Genomic DNA, 26,692 nt, shown 5'->3' with positions numbered 1-26,692 from the left:
GCTGGGCTGAGCAGGAGGAAGGTGATTGTGCTGGCATCCCAGGGAGGGTTTTCAGTGGGTCATGGGGGCAGCAGTGGAGAAGGGTCTGACTTGGACAGGCAGTTTTCCATGATTTTGGGATGGGAGGATTCTGGCAGAATTTTTGTCCTGGGGTGAGGCAGGTCAGTAGTCCAATGGACAGGGTGGTTGGAAGAGAGCAAGGAAGGGAGAAGAGAGACAGATTTACTGCATATATATGTATTCTTAGGTGCAAACTATGGAGGTACGATGTCTATATCCAATCCCAGATAAAATGCCTACATTTATACACACCAAACGCAGACCTTTTCCAGTCTATATTCCCCCCCTTTTTTCTGTCCCATCTGTTCTGATTTGCTCTGACATGTCAATTACACATTATTACAGAGAACAATGAAGCCCAGGAAAGTCTAAGTATAATCCTGTCCTATTGTGGGACGATAAACTTGCATGTTTATAACCATTAGCCACAGCCATTAAGCTCCAAAGAGAACACAATGGGGCCTGAAATAAATGTTTCCAAGTGGAAAACATCCAAAAGCCTCAATCACAAAGAAAACCATCCCCTTTTTCATTTTGCCTTTGTGGAATGAAATAGCTCTGTAAACCCTTTCTTCTTGCTACACGCTTGCTTTATTCTCAACGGCCCTGAGCTACGAAATCCCGCTTCCTAAAATAATCAGTGTGGAGTGGCATGTGCCAGAAACCTCATCACTTAGGAGATTTCATAGTAGCACTGGGGAATATATTGTAGGGAAAAATCCTGTACTAGTCACAGGAGAGGACTAGATAACTGAAAACTTCTTTGGTTCTCTGCAGTTTCATCCCACCCTTTCCATTGATTCAATATAAAAACTATATCACCACTACGCCTGTGTCTGAGAAACTGGGGAAAGAGCACAAAGAAATGTGCTATGCTTGGATGCTTACCATGTACGTTTGCCAGGAAGACTTTAATCCCAATCTTCTGATAGCTGGAACACAGCTGGATGGGAAGAAGGAGAGAGAGGATAATAAGAAACAATAATATTTAGAGATGCTTTGGACTTATATAAGGCCTTTAATCTAAGGCTCTGCATCCACTTTGCAGATGCTAATTCATACACCCTCACAAGCTGTAAGTGAGGAAGATAATAATAAGTGAGGAAGATAATAATAAGTGAGGCCCTGTAACGGGAGGTTTTCAGTATGTGTGGTCTATATCTGTAGTCCACTGTATTCCTTCTCTCTGGCTCCGGGCACATGGTGCAAACACGGTAGGGTGACCACATGTCCCATTTTTAAAGGGACAGTCCCATTTTTTGGGACTTTTTCTTATATAGGTGCCTATTACGCTCCACCCTCTGTCCCATTTTTTCACAGTTGCTATCTGGTAACCCTAACACACATGAACCCACAATGGACTACAATACGGACCATCACTTGAAAAAGAAGCATCTTTATCCCCATTGCATGGCAGGGAAACAGAGTTGCAAAGAAGTGACTTGCCCAAGGATTCACATGCTGAATTAGTGGCAGAGAACTAACCTTCCCCAGAGCTTTTGTGCCCATCAGATCCACAAAGCACACTCCACTCATGTCCAAGATAACGGTGTGGAAGCTGACGTAGGGCGGTGCTGTGATCATCGGGTCGATGTTTGCAACTGGGCTGACGCTGCAAGTGCTGCCTCGATGGCTCGAGATGCTGCCCAGCTCACTTGAGGTATTGACCTGCCTGGCATTGTTTGTGGGGGGGTGGAATGGGATGTAGGAGATGCTGGTGCCATTGGCAGTCGTTTGGTTGTTGTTGGTGTCCGTCGGAGAGGTGCTTTCAAAATCTTTCTGGAGCTCTTGCACTGACAAGGTCTGCAGCCAAACAAAGGCAACCAGGTCAGGATGCGATTATCAGTGCTCTCAACCTACCTCCTGAGGCCAGCATCCAGCCCAAATTTTGCGTTTGAGCTACAGCATGTATTTTAGAAAGACGTCCATCAGGCTAGTTTCAGTGGAGTTACAGCAGGCGTGAGCTTCTTTTTGACTGCGCCCAAAGGATCAACCAGTTTGTCAAACATTGTCAATGTCTCAAACTGCAGGCTGCATTCCAGCCACCAAGCCACCCCCACTCCCACTTGGCCCATTCGTACCTAGCAGGCAACAGGACATTTGACAGCTTCCCTGACCATGAAAAGAGCAGCCATGGGGTGAGATGGAGAAAGCCCTCAGGATCCAGTCAGTAGAAGAACAATGTGGAGGCGCAGCCAGGGCTGATACAGCCTCTCCTTCCTGGATCCTCTAAGTTGTCATCCCAGGTACTAATTACCTCGACCAGCTGTGTTCAAACAGGGGAGGCCACTTCGGCAGCTTGCCAAATAATTCCTAAGGGCTATATCTACTTTGCATATATATTCACATACATTTTAATAATCAAGACTGGACACACTGTGCCCATATTCACCCCCTTCCATCATGGATGTCATTTTGGATTCACTAGCCACAACATGAAGAGGAGACCAGATCACTAACGGGTGATCTTTCCCTACAGTTACAAGCCATGGGCTCCCAGGCTGGTCATTCCCGATCTAGTCACTCTGGGCAAATTGAGCTGAATTCTGTTTCTACTGAACTCAGTGGGACTTTTGCCCCTAAGTTTGGTGTGAGCATGGTTTGGCCCTTTGTGTAGGTCACTGTAGCACGCGCTATAGGAAAGAGAGGGATGGGGGAAGTGCCCCGGAGAGATTGGACACAAGGACGTACATGAGGCCATACAGCAATCAAAGGAACCCAGAGTGAGTTACCTTCTTGTTCCTGAAGAACAATTTTTGCAGCTTCGTTGTTTTTTGTGATGCCGCCTTCTTCTCCTGGTGTTTCACGTATTTTTTTCTGGCTAAGTACACTTTGCCAGGGTCTACCCCAGTCTGTGGAGAAGGAGAGATAGTGAGTTGGGTTTGCTTATGTAGCTCATCTGTCAGTGTCGTGAGCTCAAGAGCCTTGTATCCATATATGAAAAACGGAAGGGGAAACTGACCACTGCCCATGCTAGCACATGGTCCAACAACACTTCCCTTCTCAGGAGCACAGAATATGAAGGCAGCAGGAATAGAGGGGCTGAAATGGAACCTATTGTGCCCCCAGCTTACACACTCTCTGTTTCAAGGTGAATCTCTGCCTCAGCTGCTATGTTCACACTGCTACTTTTAGCATGCTAGCTTGAGTCCTGCTAGTGTGAGTCTGTCCAGCTGGGCTGGAAGGCTGCAGTGTAGACATACCCATAGCGGCTAAAGTCCCAAGCTCTTATAGCAACCTGCACAAAACTTGGATGGAGGAGCACAGGTTGCAGGAGGAGGGAAGAGTTTGGAGGAGGCAGCGGGAAGTCAGTCTGTGTGCACAGGGCTAGAATGCTAGTGGCCATTGCAGCACCTCTGGAAATAGTTCTTTTAATAAAGAGCCGGTTTAGTTTCACAAGCATGGAACCGTCTCATGTTGTTACCCAGCATGTAGTATATGAGATGTGATAGTAACAGTGGAATTCCATTGCAGCTGGCACACACCAAAAGTCACATGACAGCAGCCAGGCGGGTGCATCAGAGGAGGGCTGTAGAGAGACTCACTGACCAGGGAAGAAAAGGACTATGCCCTGGAAGGGTAGAAGGGATTATTTATGAAACCCTGCTGATTGGGAAAGGAACTGCTGGTACCTGAGAGGGCAAATGAATTGCTTATGTTATGGAACCTGAAGGACTTAATAAAGCAGGCCCCTGCAGGGGAAACATTAATTAAAACTCCTGAGTGTTTGTGACATGACTGGACAGCTAAGCCAGGGAAATGGAGATCATGTTGCTATGCTGGGAGGTAGTCTGCTGTTGACCACACCCTGCAATGCTTCTTATCTGCAGAGGCCTCAGCTGAGCTCCCTTCCTAGCTGAGTGTCATGGTCTCTGCTCTCAGAAACTGAACACACAATCCCCCATGGGGCTCCCAGGCCGTGCTGGCTTTGGGCAGTCAGATCAGAGGCTGAAAGCCACATATTTTTGGAACCAATTAGTGCTTTCTATCATCTCTGCAAACAGAAGCTGGCTAGGGTTTTCTTACCTTCGCTATAACCTTCTCCCTGAATATCTCTGAGTTGGCAAAGTACAGTGGGGAGCAGTAGGTCACAATTTTAATCCCATCAAGTTCATGGACCTGCAACAGACATCAGAGTTCAGACTATGCACAACAACTCAAGCCTTTGCACGGGCTTGTTGGTTTTTGCAACAAGAGAAAATAGAGGTGCGGTGAATAGATCTGGCAAAGAAACCTCAGGTAACCTTCGATAAATGCTTATCTGTGGGGAACACAATTAGAGCTGGCTGAAAATTTTTGCCTGAGTCTTTTTTTGGTGATAAATCCAGATTTGGCGACACCAAAACATTTCACAAATCCATGTCCATTTCGCCAAATTGTTTTGGCTGGACAAAAACAAACAAATACTTAGAACAAAAAATTCAGAAAAAAAATCAAAACATTTCATGTTGACATTTTCAAAACAAAACCTTTCAATTTTTTTGACTCCAAATGACTTTTTGTTTCAAAATTTCTTTACGTTTTTATTAAAAATCAAAAATGCTTAAAAATGGACAAAATGGAAAGGAAACCTTTTGCTCGACCCAAAGCAATTATTTCCGGGAATTGCCAGTGAACTGAAAAATCAGTTATTTGCACAACTCTAGACACAACTGCCAGCCCCCTCTACTTTACCATGGAGTAATAATATAACCAAAGAACCAGCCCTGCAGGTGAGGCAGATGGGTGGCAAATATGGGGGCCTTCTGCTTAAAATGAGACAGGCAGGTAGTAAATGATCACAAAGGCCTCCACCAGAAAGAGCAGATCTACTGTTATGGCTCCTGAAAATAAGAAGCAAATAACCCCACTGAGCTGAATCAGGAGAGAGTGTAACAGAGCCTACAGCCCCTTTGAATCACTTATTCGTCGAGTGATGCAGGAATGAGAAACGGGGGGCGGGGGGGGGCTTGCATTTTTGGTTGGGGGATTTTAGCTTCCACACTTACCTTATTGTAGGTTTTGGGGTTCTTGTAAATGTCAGTGGAAGTTACCTGACCCAGGGCAGAGCCATTACGACTAGGGGAAAAAAATACAACAGATAGATTAAATTTAAGACGGGAAAGAAAAATGCTGCATCTCTTGCTGCCATGCAAGTGTGCAGCACGCTAGGATTATTGTTTATTTATATTATGGAAACAGCTAGAGGCTCATGCAAGACTGGGTGCCTCATTGTGTTCAGTACTGGTGAGAGCAAGGTTAATTCACAAGACTGCTCTGTTCTTTGGCTGAAATTCACTTCTGTGCGGAGGGTCAGCTGTAGGCCGATGCACAAGTTCAGGCCTATGCTGAGGGGAGTAAGTAGTGCATAGGCTTTGTGCCAGGCTCTGCACGGGGTGGATTTCACCCTTTATGAGCAGTGGATTCCTTAAGGAAGGGCACATGGAGCTGGTGTTTTTCTGGGCAGGGTAAATAGCAGCGGGTAAATACACCCGCTTTGGAGTAGGCACCTGAGTTACTGTGATCAGAAATAGAAACCAGGCAGTAATTAACAACTGACATTCCTGCTTGCACATTGAGATTTGGAGCCTGCATTTGGGGTTTGGAGCCTGCATTTTCCCAGGGCCCCCTCTCAGATCCTCCTTTGAAAATCTAGCTCGAGGGCCATTGATACAAAGAACCCCCAGGTTGTTTTGTAACTGGAAAATGTTCTGCAGTTGCACTGCCATATTGCAGCTTTTCACCGAGATGCTACTTACAACTGAGTGTGGAAAACCACCACCAGCACAGAAAATCCCACGCCGACAGCGAGTCCGAACGGCAGGCCCAAGAAGAAAGCTGACAGGAAACTCACCACCCAGACCAACTGTGAGAAGACGAGAATGGCAGGTCATTGCTCTGTGCCACAGGCAGTGGGCACTCTGATGAAGTGTTTGCAAGGACAGCTGGACCAGAACCAAAATACCTATGGCCTGGGGATTAAAAAACCTAAATCTAAATTTTGCAGCTTAGACCCTTTTCTAGTTATAAATTGCTGTTTGGTGCACGAGAAAAGTTTTCATGTGCAGTGTCTGTTCTTGGGACACTGAGGCACAAATGCCATAAACTCAAGTTCCTCAGCTTTAGAAAGGTGTCAGAACATTTGTACAGTACTTCAGATACCCCTCAATACCCAGACTAGCTCACTCAGTTTCACTCACTACCTTTCTGACTAGTCAAGACAGGACTTTTGCTGCTTAGGCCCTTTTCTAATGTATAACTTATTCACGCCTTTCTGAAAGCCCCTGCTGCTGATAGTCTTTTAGTAGAGATGTGAATCTACTTGAAAACATTTTTTCACAGCTGGTATAAAAGACCTAGATATGTAACTGATGCCGAAGCAATGTCCTTTGAGACGCATTTTAGAATCCTCATCCCACCCACAACAGGAATAATAGGCCTGATTCTGATTTCATTCACACCAGGGTAACGCCACTGAATTCAAATCCCAGATTTACTCTGGTATAAGAGAGAGAAGAAAGAAGCAGAACCCAAACCTTTCACTTTATCAGTGACTTCCCCTCCTCATAAGCCCTTTATAAACTATGTGATACCTGAACAGTGATCCATGTGGCCTGCTCTGAGGTGAAGCATGACAGCTATCTGGTATCACATAGCAACGTTGTGACAACAGTTTAGGACAGGAAGTGGAGAAGGTCACTGAAGCCAATTGAAATTCCAAGGAAAATTTAGGTCAGCAGAATGCAATTAACCTAACTGAAATTTGGCTAGGATACTGGGATCAACACTCCTTGTGTTACAAAAAAGAGGAGTGCAACCTTTCTTGACCACAGGAGACCAGAGCCCTGCTTTATTATCTGATCCAGAAGATATCACATCTTGGACCTATGTCAGTAAGATGGATCTGAACTCAAAAATTGGATCCAAGCCTCTTGAACTTTATGGAAGATCACAGATGGATCCAACCTTTGGGTCTGTATGGACTAAGGTGAAAACAGGTGTTTTAAAAACCGGGTTAGGTAATATGACTCGAATTTGTCTTGACTAGGAAAAATGGTCTGGTTTAAATTGAGTTTAGTGAACAGGTTGGCTAAGGCCAACCGAAACTCAAATACTTTTCATAGTCAAGACAAATCTTTGGGTTCTCCTCTAGGCTACAATAAAACTAGCTGGCACCATTTTAAAAGAGTTAAATTGTGTCTAAACTAGCTGCTAAAGTGGTGTTTCAAGTCAAGTGAGCTCACTCAATTTAGAAACGTACCTTTTTGACTAGTCAAGACAGAGAGTTTGGGCTTGCCTGTGCTTAAAGGTTTTGCTGTTTTAACTATGCCATAGTGTGGGTGCAATTATACCAGTATAAAAAAGTGCTTATACTGGTATAGCTTATTTCAGTTCAGGCATTTAAATAAGCTATACAGGTGTAAGTCACCTTTATGCCAATAGAACTGCATCCACACTAGAGCTTTTACTGGAATAACTATGAATATGTCTACCCTATAAGTGCCACAGCGGCACAGATGCACCATAGGGTAGACAGTTGCTACCATGATGGAAGGGGTTTTTCCATCACTGCAGTAAATCCACTCGACAGGTGGTAGCTATGTTGACAAAAGAATTAAAATTGTTATTAAAGTTAATGTTTAAAATCAAATTTACACAAGTTAAGAGGGAAGGTTCTGTACGTCTGGGGTCGGGCTTGGGTTACGGGGGATTGCAAGTATCAGCTACAAGGTTCACGAGGTACATACATACCACATAACCAGCATAGATCCAGATTGGGGTGTGGGAGTTTTAAAAGTGTCAGTGGATAAGTGGGCTCGGGTACGCCACCCATGGAATGTATGAAGAGTCCAAGTCAGGACTGGTGTAGAGAATGAGTACATTCTACAGCTGCATCTACATTGCACAAGGTGCAATGTGTTTCACAGGCCTGAGCCATGTGGTTCGGTCGAACCAACTTTTAGGCATAGACCAGGCCTTAGTATGCAAAACCAAATCACACTCCTAACCCAGAGGTCTTCTGGGACTGCTTTGAAATATAGATCAGCCCGTTGTAGCTCAGACACTTTGTTAATGCATTGTTATGTGGTGCATTCATGTAATGGATTGAACTATTCACACTGCTTTAAAAGGCCCTGCCTGGAATCATCACCCATCTCCTCTCCAGCACCTGTTTGAACAGTATTTTAGGAAAGCTGTCTGATGACTCAAGTCAGTCCTTTTGGATTCCTTGTTTCTCTGATAAAGCAGCTTCCTTGGGATTTGGCAGGCTATTTTGGCCCAGTTTGCACAGATACCACCCACCAGCATAAGTCCTGTTCAAACAAAATCTTTAATTGTCAGACATTTCCAAATTCCTTTCTGTCTCCCCCATGCTCTCAGATTGGGTTTATATGTCAACCAGTGCCTGGGATTCTTATCTTTCATGATGGCCTCTCCTTCCCCTGGAGGGCTATTGGCTGAGTTTTTAAGTCATGACTCGGAGATATTGAGTAGGGCCGGTTTGGCTTGTTCTTGACAAACAGGCTCTTAAGGTTGATTGGCATTTAACTAGAGCAGGTAATAGTTCATATCTCTGCATTACATGCGTCAAGTGCGACCATGCTTGACTAGACCAGACACATTCTACATTGCACCTTACTTGGGATCATCAAGCTAAATGCTGACTAGCACTGAGTTGGAGGCATTATTGTGCTTATAGGGTGAAACTCACCCTTCTGCATGGGGCCAGCGTGAGGCCTATGCGCTTCTTAAATCCTATTTAAGCCCTGCTTTGAGCGCTCAAGTGGTGGTGCCTATGTCTTGGGCTGCCCCCACCACGCGGGGGTGAGTTTCACCCCCATTGAAAAACGTAATCAGATTCTGCTCCTTCTCCCCCAGGTCTCTCGCAGTGGGGTACTCACACAGTCCAGCTTGCTTTTCTTCCACAGGTAGAAGGGGTCAGCCAGCTGCTTGAGGGAGTTTTTCAGGTTGACTGCTATCAGGGCTCCCAGCACAGCCTGCCAAGGAGACAGTATCCAAGACAGGACACATGAAAGTGTTATTGCTCAAGGGGAAACTGCTTGTTGCAAATATCTCCTGCTCTCAGGTCTGGCTGCCAGTTTCCGAGGGGGCAGGGATGAGGGTTTAGCAATCGGTGGTGAAGCTAACAAAGATCATGGTTGAATCTGGATCCAAAATAATTTATTTTATCCCCACCAGTTCCCTTTCTCCTGCTGAGAATCAGTGTGGATGTGGCGCCTTCACACTATGAAACTATGCTATGGGATGGCTCAGTTTACCTGGGCTTTATGCAGAGGACAGGGACCATCTTTTTGTTCTGTGTTTGTACAGCGCCGAGCACAGGGGAATCCCAGTACATGATTAGGGCTGGTAGGTGCTATTGTAGTACCAATAATCATAAATAATTAATACCAACAAAATGTCATTATTATTAGAGACAGTCCTGATCCAAATACCTTGTTCTGAACACACCCAACACTGGAGCAGCTTGGCTTCAGTCTAAATAAATGGACCAAACCAACACTCTGAATCCAAAACCCCAGAGGCCTGGGGAACTTTGGGCCAGATTTCACAGCCCATACTTAGTTACTAAATAATCACAATGTTACAATAGTAAATAATTTATTCATAGGGCATCCCCCATCTGGACATACATAACTGAAGTCAAAATGACAGGAAGAAAAAGGCAGCATTGTCTAATACTTCCCTGAACTCAGTGCTTAATTTGTAATGAAAGAGGTGCCAGGGCTCAAACAATTTTTTTACATTCATAACTAATGCAGCAAGCCCAGAGGTGCTGGGGCTATGAACTGCCCAGCCTAGAGGTGCCGGGGCTCAACCCTGGCAAGCTCTGGCACAAATTAAGCACTGTCCCAATCCCATCACTTTGCTCCCTCTGGGTTTCAAGTTTTAATAAACCTAATTTCTAAACTCCAAGTTCACTCCAAGCCTTTCACTCGTATTTGTGCTGAAACCAGGAATTAGCTCAGATTCTCTTGACACTTGATCCAGATTCACTCAGTGGACCTGATTTTGAGAAAACCCCAGATCAAGTGAGTTTCATGGGATGGGGAGGAGGAGTGGGGAGGGGAGTGTTGTTTATTAGAGCTACATGCAGCTTCATGTGACTGCTCTTTGATTTACAAACAGCAAGGAAGGCTGACCTGGTTTGACTGGACATAGATGACACAGGAAATGGAGCAGTCCAGAACAGAGGGGTGACCGATTCCCCAGTGTCCCTACTTACATGCCCCCCACCCTCCATGACCCTCCTGGTTGCTTGTGGTTTTACCTTTGGAAGGGGGTCGAGGTAGATTCCCAAAGCCAGCATGGTTATCATAACCACCAGTGCTACAAAGAAACTTGCCATCTGAGGAAACAAAAAGAATAATTACAGAGGTAACCTGGCATTTTAAACCTTATGTGATTCCTTAAACTGGGGACCAATTAAGTGGAGCAATTACAGATCTAATGGCTTGAGCAGCGGGATGGAGCTCAGGATTCTGGGGTATTATCTTAGTCCTGCCACTGATTCGCAGTGAGGGCTGGGGCATGATACCTAATCTCTCTGCCCCTCAGTTCACTTGAGCTCTATGCTTTTGCCCATGACTTGTCCCTGTGACAGGCCCCCATTAAAAGTTACTGTTGTTGGCGCCAGATGAAACAAAAACAGCTAAATAGTGAAACTGCTGGCATGGAGAAGAAGAGCTTTCAAACTGAATGCATTTAGTATGAGTGAAATCTCATGGATTAGCAGCACTGGAAACAAAGTGCTTCCCTTCTGCCCGATCCTGGGAGGTGCTGAGCACCCACAATGCCCAGTGCAGTCCCAGGGAGCTGCCTACACTGAACAACCTTCAAGATCAACAGGTGCTTGCTACACAGCATGGGCAGCAAAAGTGCCAGCACTAATGTGCCCCAACCCTGACCAGGAGGGACACCCCTCTGTGGGAGAGAGAGAAGTTCCGTCTCGGTGGCCCATGTGTCCTTGACCTCTCTGCTGAGTCTGTCATCACGGCAGCCAATCAGGAGTGTAGTTTTAGTGATGTAGACCCTTGCTCACTGGAAAATGGGTTGAGATTCACCAAACTCATCCCATACAGAGGCCATTGGAGACATCCATCAGATGGTAACAACTTCCCGTGAGGTAGAGACCCAGTCTGGATTCCAGCTGGCACTCTGGGGAGTAACAGCTCTATGATTATCATTAATCATGTGAGCCAGCTAGGCCCTCAGAAAAACAGCTGTCAGGTTCAAATTCTGCTCTCAGTGTCAATCTGGAGTGACTTTGCTAAAGTCAGTGGAATTACTCTGGATTAGCAACAGTGAAGTCTGAATCTCTGGCTCTGAATTTTAGCAGAGAATGGCTCCACCCAACACATTCAGGTGCCCCCTCTGTGGGGGTCTATAGGTTAATCGTGGAGGTGTCATCAGGGTTGATAGTGCGAAATTTGGCACCAGGAAGAAGAAAGTAATAACCTGAGATTTTCCTCCAGCCCCGTCCACAGCTAGGGTTACAGACAGAGCACAGCAGATCACATGGATTTTGAAAAAGGATCCAAAGAAGTTACTGCAGCCCAGGGCAAGCATTTCCTGTGGAGAGAAGAGGAAGGTGTTTGTCAGAGGAGGAAGGAAGCATCACTCTTGTGCCAGCTCCCTTAGTTTCTTCTAGCCACAATTAAAGGAAGGTGAGAGAAGTAGGTCACAGGGATTCTCCTCCTCTTAGCTCCGCCCTGCACACAGCTTCATTCCTGCCCCTCCTCCCCACCCACCATCCTCACCCAGAGGATTGCTCCTTCTCATCCCAGAGGCATCGCTGGATTCCCTAAGTTATGCCCATGATGACAAATCAACTCCAGCCAGTGCCTGGCAACAAGAGACCAGCTGGATTTCTCTTTAAAAACTATGTCTTTAGGAAGTTTTAACAAGTTGGCAAATCCTTGCCAAGCAAACATCAGAAACAAAACGATCATCATAGCCAGTAGCTTTTGTTGAAAGAGACATTATACAGGGATATAGTCATCAGATTTTTCTGTTTCACAGGGTATTACCATATTACAGAGTGAGCATCATTACAACACCTATAACATGTCGTCTCTAGCGATTTTATTAATACTCAAAAAACTGGACAGGTGCTAGTATTTTTTTGCAGGTGGATGTACTTTGAATATTGAATAAAAGGTAACCAAATATCTAAGTATCTATCGGTCCTCTGTCTATTTCCTACGTACGTAATTGAAGTGTTTCCATAACCACAACCTCCCATAGTTTTTGAACCATTCCTCTACGGTTCCAAGGCAGGCCTCAGCAGCCACGCAGCTATTAGCAGATGAGAGATTAATTCTTCATTTCCTCTCATTTAACCATTTGTGCTGGGAAGCCCTAGGAGAATTACCAAAGGTTCATTTGGTAACAGAGAGCCAGCTTGCATCCCAGTACTCTCTAACGACTGGACATGTGCACCGTATATATATAACATCTCCTCTTTCACTGAAGTTTCCCCAACATTTATCCCTGTTCAATCTATATGTATTTTTTAGCCTGATGGGTTTGAGGTACCACTAAAACAGTATCTTAAAGACATTTTCTTTTATTGTGCTACAGACTGAGGTTGCTGGTCCTCCTTTCCAGATCAAACCCCATTCCTCTGGTGTCATTGGTCTGCCTAGGTCCCTTTCCCAGCTGTTTCACCACTTCTGGATGATTCAGTCCTGCACTGAGGCTGATAGCTGGACCCAGTTCCCAAAGATCCTGCCTTAATTTGTGTCTCCGACCAGCTGCGGAGGCATTTTAAAAAGGAGGGAAAACGAGGAATAAAAAAAAGTTTGGAATCCCAAATGCCCTAAAATCTTTACAAGGGTGCCTTCTGCATGAGTCAGACAGGCATAATCTTCCCCTCCTTCGCACTCTGCCTGAAACGCACAGCTGGAACAGAGAGCCGTGTGCTGATCAGGGGTCTGCCTTCGGTAGCATGTGCAACTGTTTCCTTGCATGGGTCTCGAGCAGAGCAGGGAGCACAGATGTTAGAGTGCCTGGGAAAGGAGGCCTCCCAATGCGGTCAGTTGGGCAGAAGGAAAGAAAGAGGTGGGGCTGCTGTGGAGAGAAAGCAAAGCAGGGGATCACACCCAAAACTCCCCCCAGTCCTGTACAATCTCCCTCTAGCACACAGATAATCTACCGACAACAACAAACCAGGTCCCTGAGGTCCCTTCCAACCCTGATATTCTATGAAACCAGGATACTGAGCCCCAGACTCAAGTTGCAGTGGGGGAGGTTTAGATTGGATATTAGGAAAAACTTTTTCACTAAGAGGGTGGTGAAACACTGGAATGCGTTACCTAGGGAGGTGGTAGAATCTCCTTCCTTAGAGGTTTTTAAGGTCAGGCTTGACAAAGCCCTGGCTGGGATGATTTAACTGGGAATTGGTCCTGCTTTGAGCAGGGGGTTGGACTAGATGACCTTCTGGGGTCCCTTCCAACCCTGATATTCTATGATTCTATGATTCTATGAGCACCCCTACCACTAGGCAAGTTTGAGCGCAGGAGAGAAAGACACAAATTTCAAAGAAACAGAGTGTGTTTTAAAGCTCCCAACTTATTAAATAGGCTTCCACTTTCACATCCATTATACCCAGCAGCATCTTGACTATATCCTTTTAAATAAAGGTTACCTGGTTGGGGTCCACGTCATAGCCATGTTTGGTTCCCAGGGTCCGTCCCATGGCCAGGTTGATCACATAGCCCACAATGGCAAGTGAGAAAGCAGTGCCAATCATATCTTTCCACTTGCTCACCAGTGGGAGTGTGGGGACTGGGAAGCTGCAGCCAAAGAATAGAGGAGAAAGCTGTCAGGACACAGGTGTTTAGAGATGGAGCCTGTGGACCAGGATTTGGCTTTATATATACAGGATTCACTTCACCCACTACTAAAATGCAGCCACCTCTGGGAGGAACACAGCAGCTGTTTAATGGTGCACAGCAGCACTGCACAGCTGTTCAGGAAGACGAGTGAAGAATGACATATCCAAATGAAACTGCGGGGGAAATTTAGGTCAGTGGACTTCAGCATGGATTTGGTCAGGTTGCTGGGCTTTTGCAAAAAGTGCCAGAGGATTTTAAATGACCCCAAGTGGGAGGGATAGCTCAGTGGCTTGAACATTGGCCTGCTAAACCCTGGGTTGTGAGTTCAATCCTTGAGGGGGCCATTTAGAAATCTGGGGCAAAAATTGGGGATTGGTCCTGCTTTGAGCAGGGGGTTGGACTAGATGACCTCCTGAGGTCCCTTCCAACCCTGATATTCTATGACCACATCTTTTGCTCTATCTATAATCTGAAAAATTGCACCTCCAAGCCACACAGCCCCCTCTAGTGCCGAGCAGAGCCATTGGCTCAGAACCGACAGAGGGAGGAGTGCCAGGAACTGCATCACCAACACCAAAGAATTAGAGCTCATCAAAAATTTTCCAGTGGAAGAGTCAGAAAATTTGACTAAATCAAAACATTTCACAGAAATGAGGCAATTTCGATGAAATTTCATTTTGAAAAAAGATCAGAACGATTTGTTTTGATAAGGTTGAAACAATGTTTTGACTTTCGCATTTTGAAACAACTTTTCCATTTTTACTTTTATTTTATATGATATAGTACAATATGCAGTGTTGTTGTAGCTGTGTTGGTCCCAGGATATTAGAGAGACAAGGTGGGTGAGGTCATATTTTTTCTTGGTCCAACTTCTGTTGGAGAGAGAGAGACAAGCCTTTAAGGTTACACAGAGCTCTGTTTCAGGACGGAAGAAAAAGGAGCGGTGTGCCTCAAAAATTGTCTCTCTCACCAACAGAAGTTGGTCCAAGAAAAGATATTACCTCCCACCTTGTCTCTCTGATATAATAATTGAAACACAACATTTCAGTTGAACCTAAATGGCATATATGTCGACAAAGAACACTAGTGCCAGTGTGATCCCCAGGCTTACAGAATTTACTGTGCTTTGCACGTGCTGAATAATATCCTAGATACCATCCCGGCTCTAGCCTTGTTTATTATTTTGACACAGGATTGGTGCTGTGTGTCCCTTGTAATTATAAGATTGTGCAGCGCAGTATTTTATGCTTTACACAATTATAGCTTGGTAATTATATGCTGCTCTTTATAATCCACTTAAGCATTGACTCAGGTAAAGAAAGAAGGATTAGGAGACATTTTCCACTCCAACCTGCCCTAGATTCTGTTCTATTTTCGTTCTTATGCCTCACCCAGCACAATGGTATCTGAGTGCAGCGCTGCAGGACAATTGCTACAGCCTGGGGTTAGTCCTTATCCTAGGATATTGTAAGAGTATTGACAATTGCTCTGGCAAATTAGTGCCCTCTTTGGATACCAGTTGCTCCCTGCTGTCGTTGTTATGACTTGTTACAAGTAACTTTTATTATGGTAACGCCTAGTGGCCCCAGCAGAAGCTGTGTCTCCATTGTGTTGGGCGCTGTACAGACACAAAGTATCAGACGAACAAAGGAAGGGACGATTTTACATTTCACAGATGGGAAACCAAGGCCTGGAAAGATCAAATGATTTGCCCAAGCTCACTCAGGGAGGCTGGGTAGAGCTGGGAAGCGAACCCAAGTTTCGTGCGGTCACTGTACATACCCCACTGGAGACATTCAGCTCCTGCCTTGTGCAGAACCTGAGCCACAGTGGAACCCCTCTCTACCCTCTTGTAGTGCCCAGTGGTGCCCTTCTGCATGCGGCTGTTTGTTAGGGGCATAGGTTTTGCTGGGGACAAGGCAATCGCTCAGGGAGAGCTACGGAGGAACCTCAATAAACGGGGCGAGGGTCAGATTTGGGGAGAGGAAGAGATGAAGGCAGTAATAAAATGGTGTCCCTTTCACTGAGTTCTCCATTTCGGCAGTCAGTGTCCTTCATTATCCCTCACTCCTGTGGGGGTTGTTTCCCAGATTGCAGCATGGGTGGGTAGGGGACTATCACTGGTCCAGAGAGAATCAGCACTTGGAAATGGAATCAGGCCTGCACGCGCACTTACCCCATCTTAATCTTCCCAACGATTGGCATGTTGTATTTCTCAGGCATGTTCAAGCAGCCGGACACCGCAGTAGCTACTATGACCTGAAATCACAGAGAGTGAAGGAGCCGTAAGTGGAAGCAGCATTGTCAGACCCATACGCAGCGTTGCACTGACCTAGCTGTGCAGGATGGTGAGATAGTGGCTAATGCCTACTACAGCTGAGAACGAGTCCTGTAAAACCAAATTCAGCCCTGGATCAAGTGGGAGAAACGTCCATCTGCTTCAGTGGGAGTTATGTCCATTTATGTCACAGATCAGTTTCCACCCATAGACATTAAAAGGAATGCACTGACAGTCCAATATACGAGGAAGAAACAAAGGTTTGGGGGGTTCTCCTCCTCTTGAGGATATAAAAATACTTGGGCTTCCCTACCCCCTTTCATCACAGGTTATCCAAGCCCTTGATGCGTATTACTGGAGTCACACAGGACAAGGTTGATCAGTCACGTCATCCCCATTTTGGAGAACTGAGACAGAGCCCTGTAATAGCAGTGAGCTGGGATAGTGTGAGGAATAGAACCCAAGGTTCCTGACCCCTAGTTTCCTGTCCTAAAATCTCACTAACACTCGCTCCCTCATGGAAGCTTGTGGCCATTCTACACATGGTCTGTGGGGAGACTTAGCCCGTATATAGTTTAGAGAGAGCTCACAGCAGGAATACATCTGGCAAGGCCTCTGCAAATATGAACCTAGCCCGCTGTGGCTCTGTGTGGGCTGGGGAGATGTATAGTTTGTCATGGTTTCATTTAGAGGTGAACCACAACTGGATAACTAAATCCATCACACACACACCTGGGATTTGGGGGTCCCTGAGCCAAATGTTCTGTCTCAGGCCCAACCCTCATTCTGACATGAAATTCAGTGGGGTCAGCAGCTTCTCTCTGAGGTTTGGGAGCTGCTGCATTTCTGAAACTGAAGCCAAACCCAGGAGCCCTGATTTCCCGTTGCCCTTGAATTGTGCAGCTGGGCAAAGTGAGCGCAGGGTGGGTGTAAAATGCAGGCAAATCAGAAGTGTAGTGCTCTACACCCACTTTGTCCTGGTGTAAACGACCATGTGAAGCAGGCATTGGGCTCAGTGGTATGAGCCCCACCTGAACCAAAACCAAAAACTCTAATTAGAGTGACGCTGCCAGTGCCTCCTGCTTCCCCAAGCATCCAAGCCAGGCAGGTGTCCTGAGTCCGACATCATGCCTCACCAGGTGTCAAAGCAAGGGTGCTTTGGAATCTAGGCCCTTCCCCTGCCTGTCCTAAAGATGCACCTTCCTGCAAAGGCTGGGAAGAGATGAGGGGAAAAGGCTCTTTCAGGGAATGATTGTTTCCTCTCTAATGGACAGAGGACGACGGAACTCGGGTGTCACTTACTATGACGATCTCCATGGGGATGGGCACCCGGATCTTCTTCATGTATTTCATATTGAGCTCTTTCACAATAATCAGGAGCACAGTGCTGATCAGGGCGAAGATCAAGGAGGCCACATTGGTCTTGGGGAGATTTTTGCAAATATCAATAAATGTCTAGAGGGGGGAGAAGGGACAGCAGTCGGCAAAATGTTGAGAAGGGCTACTTGGAATTCCAGTGGGCAAAGCAGAGAACACCCCGCCCCCCCCAGCCCACTCTGGCCTCCCCATGGACATCTCTGAGCCACAGGTGCTGGAACTAGCGGTGCCGGGGGGATGCTGCTGCACCCTCTGGTTTGAAGTGGTTTCCATCATAGTTTGGTTCAATGGCTCTCTGGACCCACACTGTACAAATTGTTCCAGCACCCCTGCTCTGAGCATATGAAACAGGCACTGGGAAATGAAACAAGCACCAGAAATCCCAAGACAGCCTGCTTCTGTGTCTGGCTACTTCAGTTAAGCAGTCAAACTTCCAGGTGCATAGGACCCACTGAAGTCAATGGAAAGGACTATGGATCAGCTCCATAGAGGGGCAGGGCCATCTCCTCAGTTTGCGAAAAGAAGCACATCTCCACTGATTTCAATGCAGCTACCCCATTCATAGCCGTTGAGGATCTGGCCCTATATATTTAAAAACATTCAGTGCCCTTCCCTATACCCCTAATTACATCTTTGATTATTGAAACTCAAAGCAATCGAAAAAACGCTCATTTGTTTTTCATTGTTAGTGCCGATTGCATCCTTTTTTGTGTTGTTTTGCTCATCTGGGACAGCAAAAATAGGCTCACCAGGGCTGGATTCCCCTCTCTTAGCAGTCTTATGCCATTGTCACTCCATTGCCTTAATCAGAGGGAGATGAAATGTGGATCAAGCCCTATGGGTCTCTTTTTTTTTTTCTAGTCCCTAATTCTTATCCACTTCCTCAGTACTGCAGTGCCTGACTTGCAAAGAATGCTGGGAAATGTTTAAACCCAAACAGAATACCTGTCTTCATTGGAATACTAAAAATCAAGCAGCGTCTCTAGGGATTGCAGGTTTGGATTTTCCTGCATTGGCCCCAGGGACGCTCTGACATGCCCGACTCTCTGCTGACTAAGCTGATTCTGTGTTTCCAAACCTAAACAGGTTAAGGTCAATCCAGCAGTGTTGCCTTCAATGAACCGAACCTTGTCTCAGAAGAACTGCCAGACTGGACCAGACCAGGGGACCATCTAGTTCAGTGTCCGATCTCTGACAGTGGCCAATACCAGATAGATCAAAGGCACAAGAGGTCATATTTATGGGATAACCTGCACCCACAGGTAGTTTCCCCCTGACCTCTAACAGCTAGAGACTGGCTCATGCCCTGAAGCAGGAGGGCTAATATTCCTTCCAAAACTCCCTCAAGACCCATCAATGGTAATAATTAAAAACTATCAGGGCTCAGGTTTGATTGTGGCTTTATTTATTACAGTAGCGGCACAAGGCACCCTGGGTACAAGCTGAGAGTGCTGGAAATGGAGCAGACTGCCATGTGCTTACACTCTCTCAGCCCTCTGCTCATTTGATTTAGGATTCATTAAGTAATGTCCCCATGTATTTGCTGACGCAGTGTCTGCAGCATGCTAGCCCCTGGGCCAAGGTGTGGAGAGAAGGCCCCTACCCCAGCGAGCTCACTTACATAAACGATGGCCAAGGGCCCAGTGTAGGCTGTGATCGTCAAGCCAAAGACATATTTGAGCACCGAGATGAGGATCTGGAGCCCTGCTGCAGTCATGAAGCCCCGGATGAAGGATTCCGAGAGGTAGATGGCAACAAAGCCAAACTGCACAAATCCCAGACAGATCTAAGGATGGATGGACACACACATCACAGTGTAAACGTACTAGAAACAGCCTAGACCCCGTCTGCAGGGGCCATCACACAGATCATTAATGGAGAACTGCTGCACGTGCCAGGCTGGCCCCTTGGCAGGGCAGCCACTTGGCACGGGGCACTGGGGCGGTCTGGACACAGAGCCAGTCTAACTAGCCCAGGGAGAGTCATGCCAGGCTGGGAGCATTCTCTGGTGGCAAAGAGCCAACATAGAGGCTGGGGAAGTGTGGCTGGGATGCCATTGTGTTCCCTTGGGTCCGCTAGTGTCACCTAGCGAGTGCTCTAACCAGTGACTAGCTCTGCACACAGGATTGGGAGAGTGCACAGGGTGAGCTTTGCACCACGCTGGCAACTGCGTCCTCCCCCCAGCCCTGCACCATGAGCAAGACGCCCTCTCTGAACATAGGCAGTGGAAATACAGACCATGTGTCTAGCACACACCATGCCTCCTATGGGCATTGCCACGTGCTTAATTTTCTACTACCCCATGTGCTCCCATGAAAGTGTCTTTGGAGTAAAAACACACCTGCAATTGCTATGAGCTGCTGATCATGGAAAAAGAACAGAGACCTCAATGTGTCTCTTTCTTGTTCAGAAACTTTAATATAGGATGGGTCCATCTATCCAGATCCCTATTATAGTGTAGGAATCACTATAGTGTCTGAGGTCCAGTGTTTCTGAAGTGGGAGCCAGGACCACAGGACGCTTTCAAACCTTTTGTTTCCAGGTATCATCTACTTGGAAACAGTCCCAATTGTTGCACTTGCTGGCACTGCCATCCCCTTCCTTGAGGGTGTACAAATGACAAAATCCAACCTCATACAAGGGGGAGGGTTAGGCTTAGCTCAGACAGTGGACACTGCAGTGTTAGTGCCAAGATGTCCTTACTTGTATGATGGCTGTCAGACAAGCTAATGTGGCGGAAATCTCCAGTCTGGCTGCCTCCATGGCTGTGTTGTTGATGTTTATCTCATTGGTGGTATGGTTAAAGTATTCGAAATCGGACTCAGGAGCCAGATCATGGCAGACGCTCCCAACGATAATGCTGATGACAGCAAAGGTGCCTACAGGACAAAAGAGTAACAGGTGACTTACATGTATACAAGCATCCCATCCTGAAAAGCGTTAACGTAAATTGGGAATCACCCACCACTGCAATGCAGTCAGTTCTGTAGCAGAACACGGCAGTGGTTTATCAGCGCATGGCGCAATGCTATACAGCAGGCACCAGGGATCCAGGACATTGACTAATGCACCAGAGAGGAGGCTTGGTAAAACAGCGCCCTGTCAGGAGATATGGTACAGCTGGAGGATGTGCCCTTGGGCAATGAACGTAGTTGGAATGTACAGACATTCAAATTTCAGAACTAAAAAGGGGAACTTACCTGGGACCATCTGGTGGACGCCACCTAAGATGAAGTAGGGTATCAAAGGGAAGAAGGAGGAGTAGAGTCCATTGATGGGAGGCAGATTGGCAAGCAGTGCAAAGGCCATCCCTGAAAAATGCAAGTGAAATTGACTTCAGATCTTCCATCTCAGTTACAGCTGCGGGCCCTGGGAATTCCCCTCCTGGCACAGAACAGTGGCCCAGCTAGTTCGGCAGCCTGTCTTTGGCAATGTACTAAATGCTCCAGGGGAAGATGCAAGAAAACCCAGACGGGACATTTATGGAGTGGGCTACTGCACCAAGGCAGCAGGGTCTATGAGCCTTCATAGGGGTGCAGGACTCTTCGAGTAGCGACTCATCCTGTTAGCAGAAGCTAAAAATCTGCACAAAGCTGCTGTGTCAGTGCTGCGGGGTCTTTGTGGTAAATGCAGCGTGTTAACTCTCCCAGGATACGAGATGTGACCCTCTGGCGAGAGGCAACTAGGGGCAGAGCCAGGGGGGCTCTGCAGGGAAAACCAGGACGAGCCAGCTTTGAGGAGAAAGCTTTGGCTGAGGGTTTATGTTCTTTTGTTACTAATAAAGCCAAACCCCAGGAAGGGGATAAAATCAGCCATCGACAGCGTGTCCGAACTTTAATTGGAGCAAGGTGGGAATGTTCTCTCCTCCCAGCTGCTCATGGGGGGAAGTTACTTCCTAACCCCCACTGGAGAAAGGAAACCTGGTCTCACCTTGTGGCACTTGAATGGTCCCCGCACTGATTCCCCCAAGGACATCGGGCACAATGTAGTCTTTAATTTTATATTTAGGGAGCCAAACGAGTATTGGAAACAGACTGTAGATGATGACTTTGAACCTGGATGATGAACATCTAGAGAGGAAATGAACACAAGTAAGGAAGGAGGGTCCCGATAAGAAGCATTTCCCCTCACTACGAGGTTTCCTATGCTAAGGACAATGGTCCTGATTTTCATTGCCTCTTGCCTTGGGAAGCCATTTACACTAGTGTGGAGCAGATACAAAGCCAATCTGGGTGTGAGAAGCATCACCAGTCTGATGTGGCAACATTCTGTGTATGTTTCACACGAAAAGAAAAGGAGTACTTGTGACACCTTCGAGACCAACAAATTTATTTGAGCATAAGCTTTCGTGAGCTACAGCTCACTTCATTGGATGCATTCAGTGGACAACCATGCCACTGGTTATTAGCATAGGCTGAACATCACACATGTTGGAAAAGGGAAGTGGATCTCTAGGATCTGTATATTACCCTAGAATGCATGGTTGGACAGGGTTTCTACTTTAGAAAGAGCAGGTGAAGTTTCCAAAGCAATCACAGGGATTTAGACACATATCCGCTATTGAAATTAAAGTAAGATCTTATATCTACATCCCCTGAACTGTTCAGGGATCTCAGGCAGTATCTTTCTTCAGTGGTTAGAACATAGGACTTTCAGGGTTTCTCTACACAGGGTTTCTCTAGGTTCTGTTCTCCTTTCTGCCACTGACTCATTATAAGGCTTTAAGCATGTCAGTGAAGCTCAGCTTACCTATCAGTCCTATGGATCTAACAACACATGCACAGGCTTCCTCAGTTAATGTCTGCAAAGCCCTTTGAGATACTTGGGTGAAAGATGCTTTCTATATAAATGCAAAGCAAAAGCATTCTTCTGAGCACAGCCAGGCTGCCTTCATTTCTGACTGTAGACTGATTCATTTGAAGTGAAAACCATAAACTCCATTTACCTTTCAATTACAGTGCAAACCCAATCAAATATATATTCATTACTCAGCGCTGGTTATCTCAGATGTATTAATCTCCAGCGGCTGTGATTGCATTTTCTCCCTGGGGTGGTGCTGTTCTGTACTTCGGCGAAGTGAGAGAGAGAGAGAGCAGTTATTCCTGGGGCTTATTGAAAAGCTCTCTCCACTTAAAAAGCACCTGGATGCCACCCAAAACTAAAGTCAACATGGGAACAGCCACAGCCTCACAGGCATCAATGTGTCGAGTTTAACAAAGGCTCTCTAGCCTATGGCTTTGCCTATCCAAAGCCCAGAGAGCACCTCAAACAGCCGCCCATCTTGATTTCAGAGTACAGAAATCTTTCCACTCCAAATATCTGTGCTCAGTTAGCTATTAGCTTGCTGGGCCTGACTCTCAGTTAGTCCATTGCTGTCCTGGGGGCAGGGCCAGGACTCTATACATGTTGGAAGAGTGTTAAAGTGGCTTTAAGCCAATTTTGCACTCCCCATATTCTGAGGCAGGGCCCTGCACCCAATGTAAGTGAAAGCAGCCTTAAGGCTGGCCTACACTAGACCCCGGGAAGCAAGGACTAGCCATAATGCCTTGCACTCCAGCCTTGCTTCTGATTCACTCCCTATGCTGGGAGCTGATAACAGGGCGGGGCAGAGCCCTTACACTAGGTCTATGCCAGCTGAGGAGCCCCCATACACGTGGGGGTATTTTCAAGGGGCCATTTCTGATTATTTCCAGGTCCTTTTATGCAGCCAGAGCTGAATGATAGAGCCTTTGTGTGTGTGTGAATCAAACCTCCATAGTCGTGGGCTGCTTCAGGGGCAGCTGGTTGCCTACTGCCCTTCATGCTTTTGAAAAAAATCTCTCTACTAATTATGAAATTGACTAGAAAATTGCTAACAGCTTGTCATTGCTTCCCCCATGCTACAATGCCCGGGTTGTAAAATGCCACAGGAGACCATTTATTTGCTTAAAAACATGTTTCCCCTGGAATTTTTTTTAATGGAAATGTTGCATTGATCTCAGGGTTCGCATTCGCTCCTTCCCCTGTCTCCACCCCCTCAAACACCGCACTGCTGAGCCAAATCTGACCTGGCAACAGGCTCCGAAGGCGACTCAGTAGCATTCCACATTACCTGAAAAGGTTCTTGACTTTTTCCCCAAGTGGATAACTTCTCTTTTTCTTCTCAAACTCTTCATCGAAGAAGTTGACAGAATACGCAGCCCGGTCGACAACATAGCGAGGTCGGGCTTGGTTCATCTCGGTGTCCTTCAAATCCTTCCGAGATAAGACAAAGGAGAAGAAAGGAATCAGCGTGAGCAGATCTGGCCACCAAGTGAAGTTTTAGGAGAAGAAGAAGAGAGACTTGGTCTAGCCTCCTTCATCCAGACATTTAGGATTTCCTCTGAGTATTCTGTCTCCTAAATGTCTTCTTTCCACTTCACAAGCAGGCTTCTGCAGCAAGAGATTGTCTGTTTCCAGGCTGGGTCACCACCTCTTGGACTAAATGGATTTTTTGTCACCTGTTTTATAGTGAAACTCATAAGCGAGGCAATGTGATCTAAAGGAATGTGCACCGGATTGGGTGTCAGGAAGTACAGTTCTAATCTTGGCTCTGCCAATGACTTACTGTTTGGGCTTGGGAAAGTCACCTGATCTTTCCATGCCTCAGTTTCACCATGCATAAAATGGGGTTAGTGATACATCATAGCACTGCTGGGAGGATTAATTAGCATGTCTGTGAAGCATTGTGCAGTGGGAAATATTAACATTACCGGTACGGAGCAGCTTTCATCCAAGAGGTTCCAGCTACAGCGCCTCATTAATTCATCTACAAACATAACACCCTTGGTGTTTCATATTTGCATTTAGAGTTGCTATTCTGTCCTGCTCAGAGCTGTGGGGTAATACTTGATTCCTGCCAGAAGCTGGGAACAATTTTCTCTCACACAGAGATGTAACAGTTGTTGACCTATTTGTATGAAAATGATGCCGAACAGTCCTGTTTGACCAGCCCTATGCAATATCTAGGTGTCGCCCGGGGAAGATAATAAACTCCCCATGGCTCACTTTAGTGTAAACAAAGCCACCAGAGGAAAGGGGAGAACCATTATGAGCTGATGAGTCTGAGGGTGAGGAGGGGGAATGCATACATTTGAAACAAGGATGTGGATAATTATTTTTGTCTGACATTTATTTAAGAAAGTCATTGCCCATCACACACGTCGGGGATGGGAAAGCAACTGGGATTTCAGGGAATAGTTATCAAGAAATTAACTGCACATCGCTGAAAGGTGTGAATTCTGCAGAATCTCGGCTATAGCTCCATTGACGTCAATGTAGCCACGTAGATTTACACCCGGATCTTTGTTTCAAGAGATTGGGCACAAGAGGGTCAGGTTTTGATTGTGCAAAACCTTGACAGTGGATATTTTGGCCTTATGGAACCAAAACCAGAGTAGGTTTTTATCCAGATCCTGTTTTACCAGAACTCTAAATTTTAGAGGAAATCAAGTAGAAGGTTCTGGAGTTGACCCATCTGTGTATCAGCTAAATCCAAACTGGTTTTGGATAGTGCATTGGCTGCATTTTAGTTTAGAACCAAGTGCCATTTTACATCCAAAATTCTGGGAGTACTTGAATAACAAATTCTCCTTATGTCTGTCTCAAAATTGTTTTCTACTGGGCCCAGGAATATCCAGAGCTTCCAGTGTAAACTAGGATGAAGGCCTTGTTTGCATGGGGAAATTGAACAGAATATTAATAGCTGAAAAAACTATTCCAGACTAGCTCCCGATAAGAATACGCGGTTCCAGAATAAAAATCACTCAATTCCAGAATAGTGCAATGATAGAAATATCTCAGGGGTTCTCGTACGATGGGTCGTGACACCTCGGAGGGTCATGCAATTCAACGGATGCAGTTGCGACTATCCTGAGTGCGTGGAGGACACCATTTTGCTCTGCTCAGCATAACCTCACACGTGCAGTGTGTGCAAGGTCACGCTGCCTGGAGGATGCCATTTTTTGCTCCAAAGTGGCATCTTCCATGTTGTCTGGGGTGACAGGAAGCAAAACGTCTGAAAATAGGGCCATGCAGGCAATAAGGAACTGCTACAATAGCTCTTCCAGTCAATTTCCCTGTGTAGACAAAGGCCGACATGACATTGAGCCCATCCTCGGAGAAAGCCTGAGGGAAGGGGGTGGTCAGAGAGAAGGAATAAAGGTTTCCAGAGGAAAAGCTATGTGCTGGCTGCATTGAGTATATTGTCAGCACTGCAATCTGAGGCGTGATCGCAGCTTGGTTAGACATACCTGCTTGCCTCTCACAGTTTGTATGGCAACTTCCACCTTCTCTGTATGTATATATATATCTTCTTACTGTATGTTCCATTCTATGCATCCGATGAAGTGAGCTGTAGCCCACGAAAGCTCATGCTCTAATAAATTTGTTCATCTTTAAGGTGCCACAAGTCCTCCTGTTCTTTTTGTGGCTACAGACTAACACGGCTGCTGCTCTGAAACCTGACATACCTGCTCTAGCTTTCACTAAATTAGCAGTGGAGACATGGCAGCATGGGCTGTACAAATACACCGGGGAACTTGGGCACGTGATCGCCTTGCGAGCCTGCTCTGAATCTCATGCCGCCGCATCTACACTGCTAATTTTCAGCCACGCCAGCGCCGATACCGCTAGCCCCATCACAGCTTGAATTGCAGTGTAGACATACCCTCGGTCTGGGAGTGATGCAGTTAATGTTAAATGTTTTGGGCCCAATTCATCCCCGGGGTAGCCCACTGAAGTCAGTGGATGAATCTGGCTATTTGTACTTTCTGTGTATTTTCTGCATTGTAGCCCAGTCTGGGTTCAGAACAGAACTAGATTATCTCATGTGACTGCCAAAAGGGAGCAATCTGGGTGAATCAGGGTGGTAGGACTGGGATTGCTGTCTGATAGGCCAGGAGAAAAATCTTTCTGTCTGGGCATGTCTTGAGGTGGATTAAAACAATGTGATATCCGGGCCACAGATCTGGAGAGACACTGTTCCTAAAATACCTGAACACAAGGGCACATGGCCTGGGGCAAAAGCTAGTCAGGAAAAGGGAATCATTAGAGTCTGCGAGGTGCTTTAGAGGCTGTATATGAGGATTGCTACATGGACCACTGAAATGCAGGGCAG

At 46.3% G+C, this 26,692-nt stretch overlaps 1 protein-coding gene across 1 annotated transcript in view; it reads right to left on the bottom strand.

The window, feature by feature from the left end:
• SLC26A9 (solute carrier family 26 member 9) overlaps positions 1-26,692 on the bottom strand; it is a 44,019-nt gene that overhangs the window by 7,596 nt on the left and 9,731 nt on the right. Inside the window, exons 2-18 of the mRNA XM_073319870.1 lie at positions 23,648-23,790; positions 21,487-21,626; positions 20,757-20,867; positions 20,260-20,435; positions 19,178-19,342; positions 17,482-17,634; positions 16,078-16,160; positions 13,712-13,859; positions 11,521-11,634; positions 10,334-10,411; positions 8,943-9,038; positions 5,799-5,905; positions 5,049-5,118; positions 4,087-4,179; positions 2,793-2,912; positions 1,546-1,863; positions 949-1,003 (exon numbers count right to left, since the gene is read on the bottom strand). Of these exons, the coding sequence (XP_073175971.1) occupies positions 949-1,003; positions 1,546-1,863; positions 2,793-2,912; positions 4,087-4,179; positions 5,049-5,118; positions 5,799-5,905; positions 8,943-9,038; positions 10,334-10,411; positions 11,521-11,634; positions 13,712-13,859; positions 16,078-16,160; positions 17,482-17,634; positions 19,178-19,342; positions 20,260-20,435; positions 20,757-20,867; positions 21,487-21,626; positions 23,648-23,772 (2,152 nt within the window). The 5' untranslated portion in view covers positions 23,773-23,790. The remainder of the gene's footprint in view (positions 1-948; positions 1,004-1,545; positions 1,864-2,792; positions 2,913-4,086; positions 4,180-5,048; positions 5,119-5,798; positions 5,906-8,942; positions 9,039-10,333; positions 10,412-11,520; positions 11,635-13,711; positions 13,860-16,077; positions 16,161-17,481; positions 17,635-19,177; positions 19,343-20,259; positions 20,436-20,756; positions 20,868-21,486; positions 21,627-23,647; positions 23,791-26,692) is intronic.

This window comes from Lepidochelys kempii, chromosome 21 (assembly GCF_965140285.1).
Source record: "Lepidochelys kempii isolate rLepKem1 chromosome 21, rLepKem1.hap1, whole genome shotgun sequence".
Taxonomy (NCBI): Eukaryota; Metazoa; Chordata; order Testudines; family Cheloniidae; genus Lepidochelys; species Lepidochelys kempii.
This window is presented reverse-complemented; position numbering and strand designations above follow the sequence as displayed.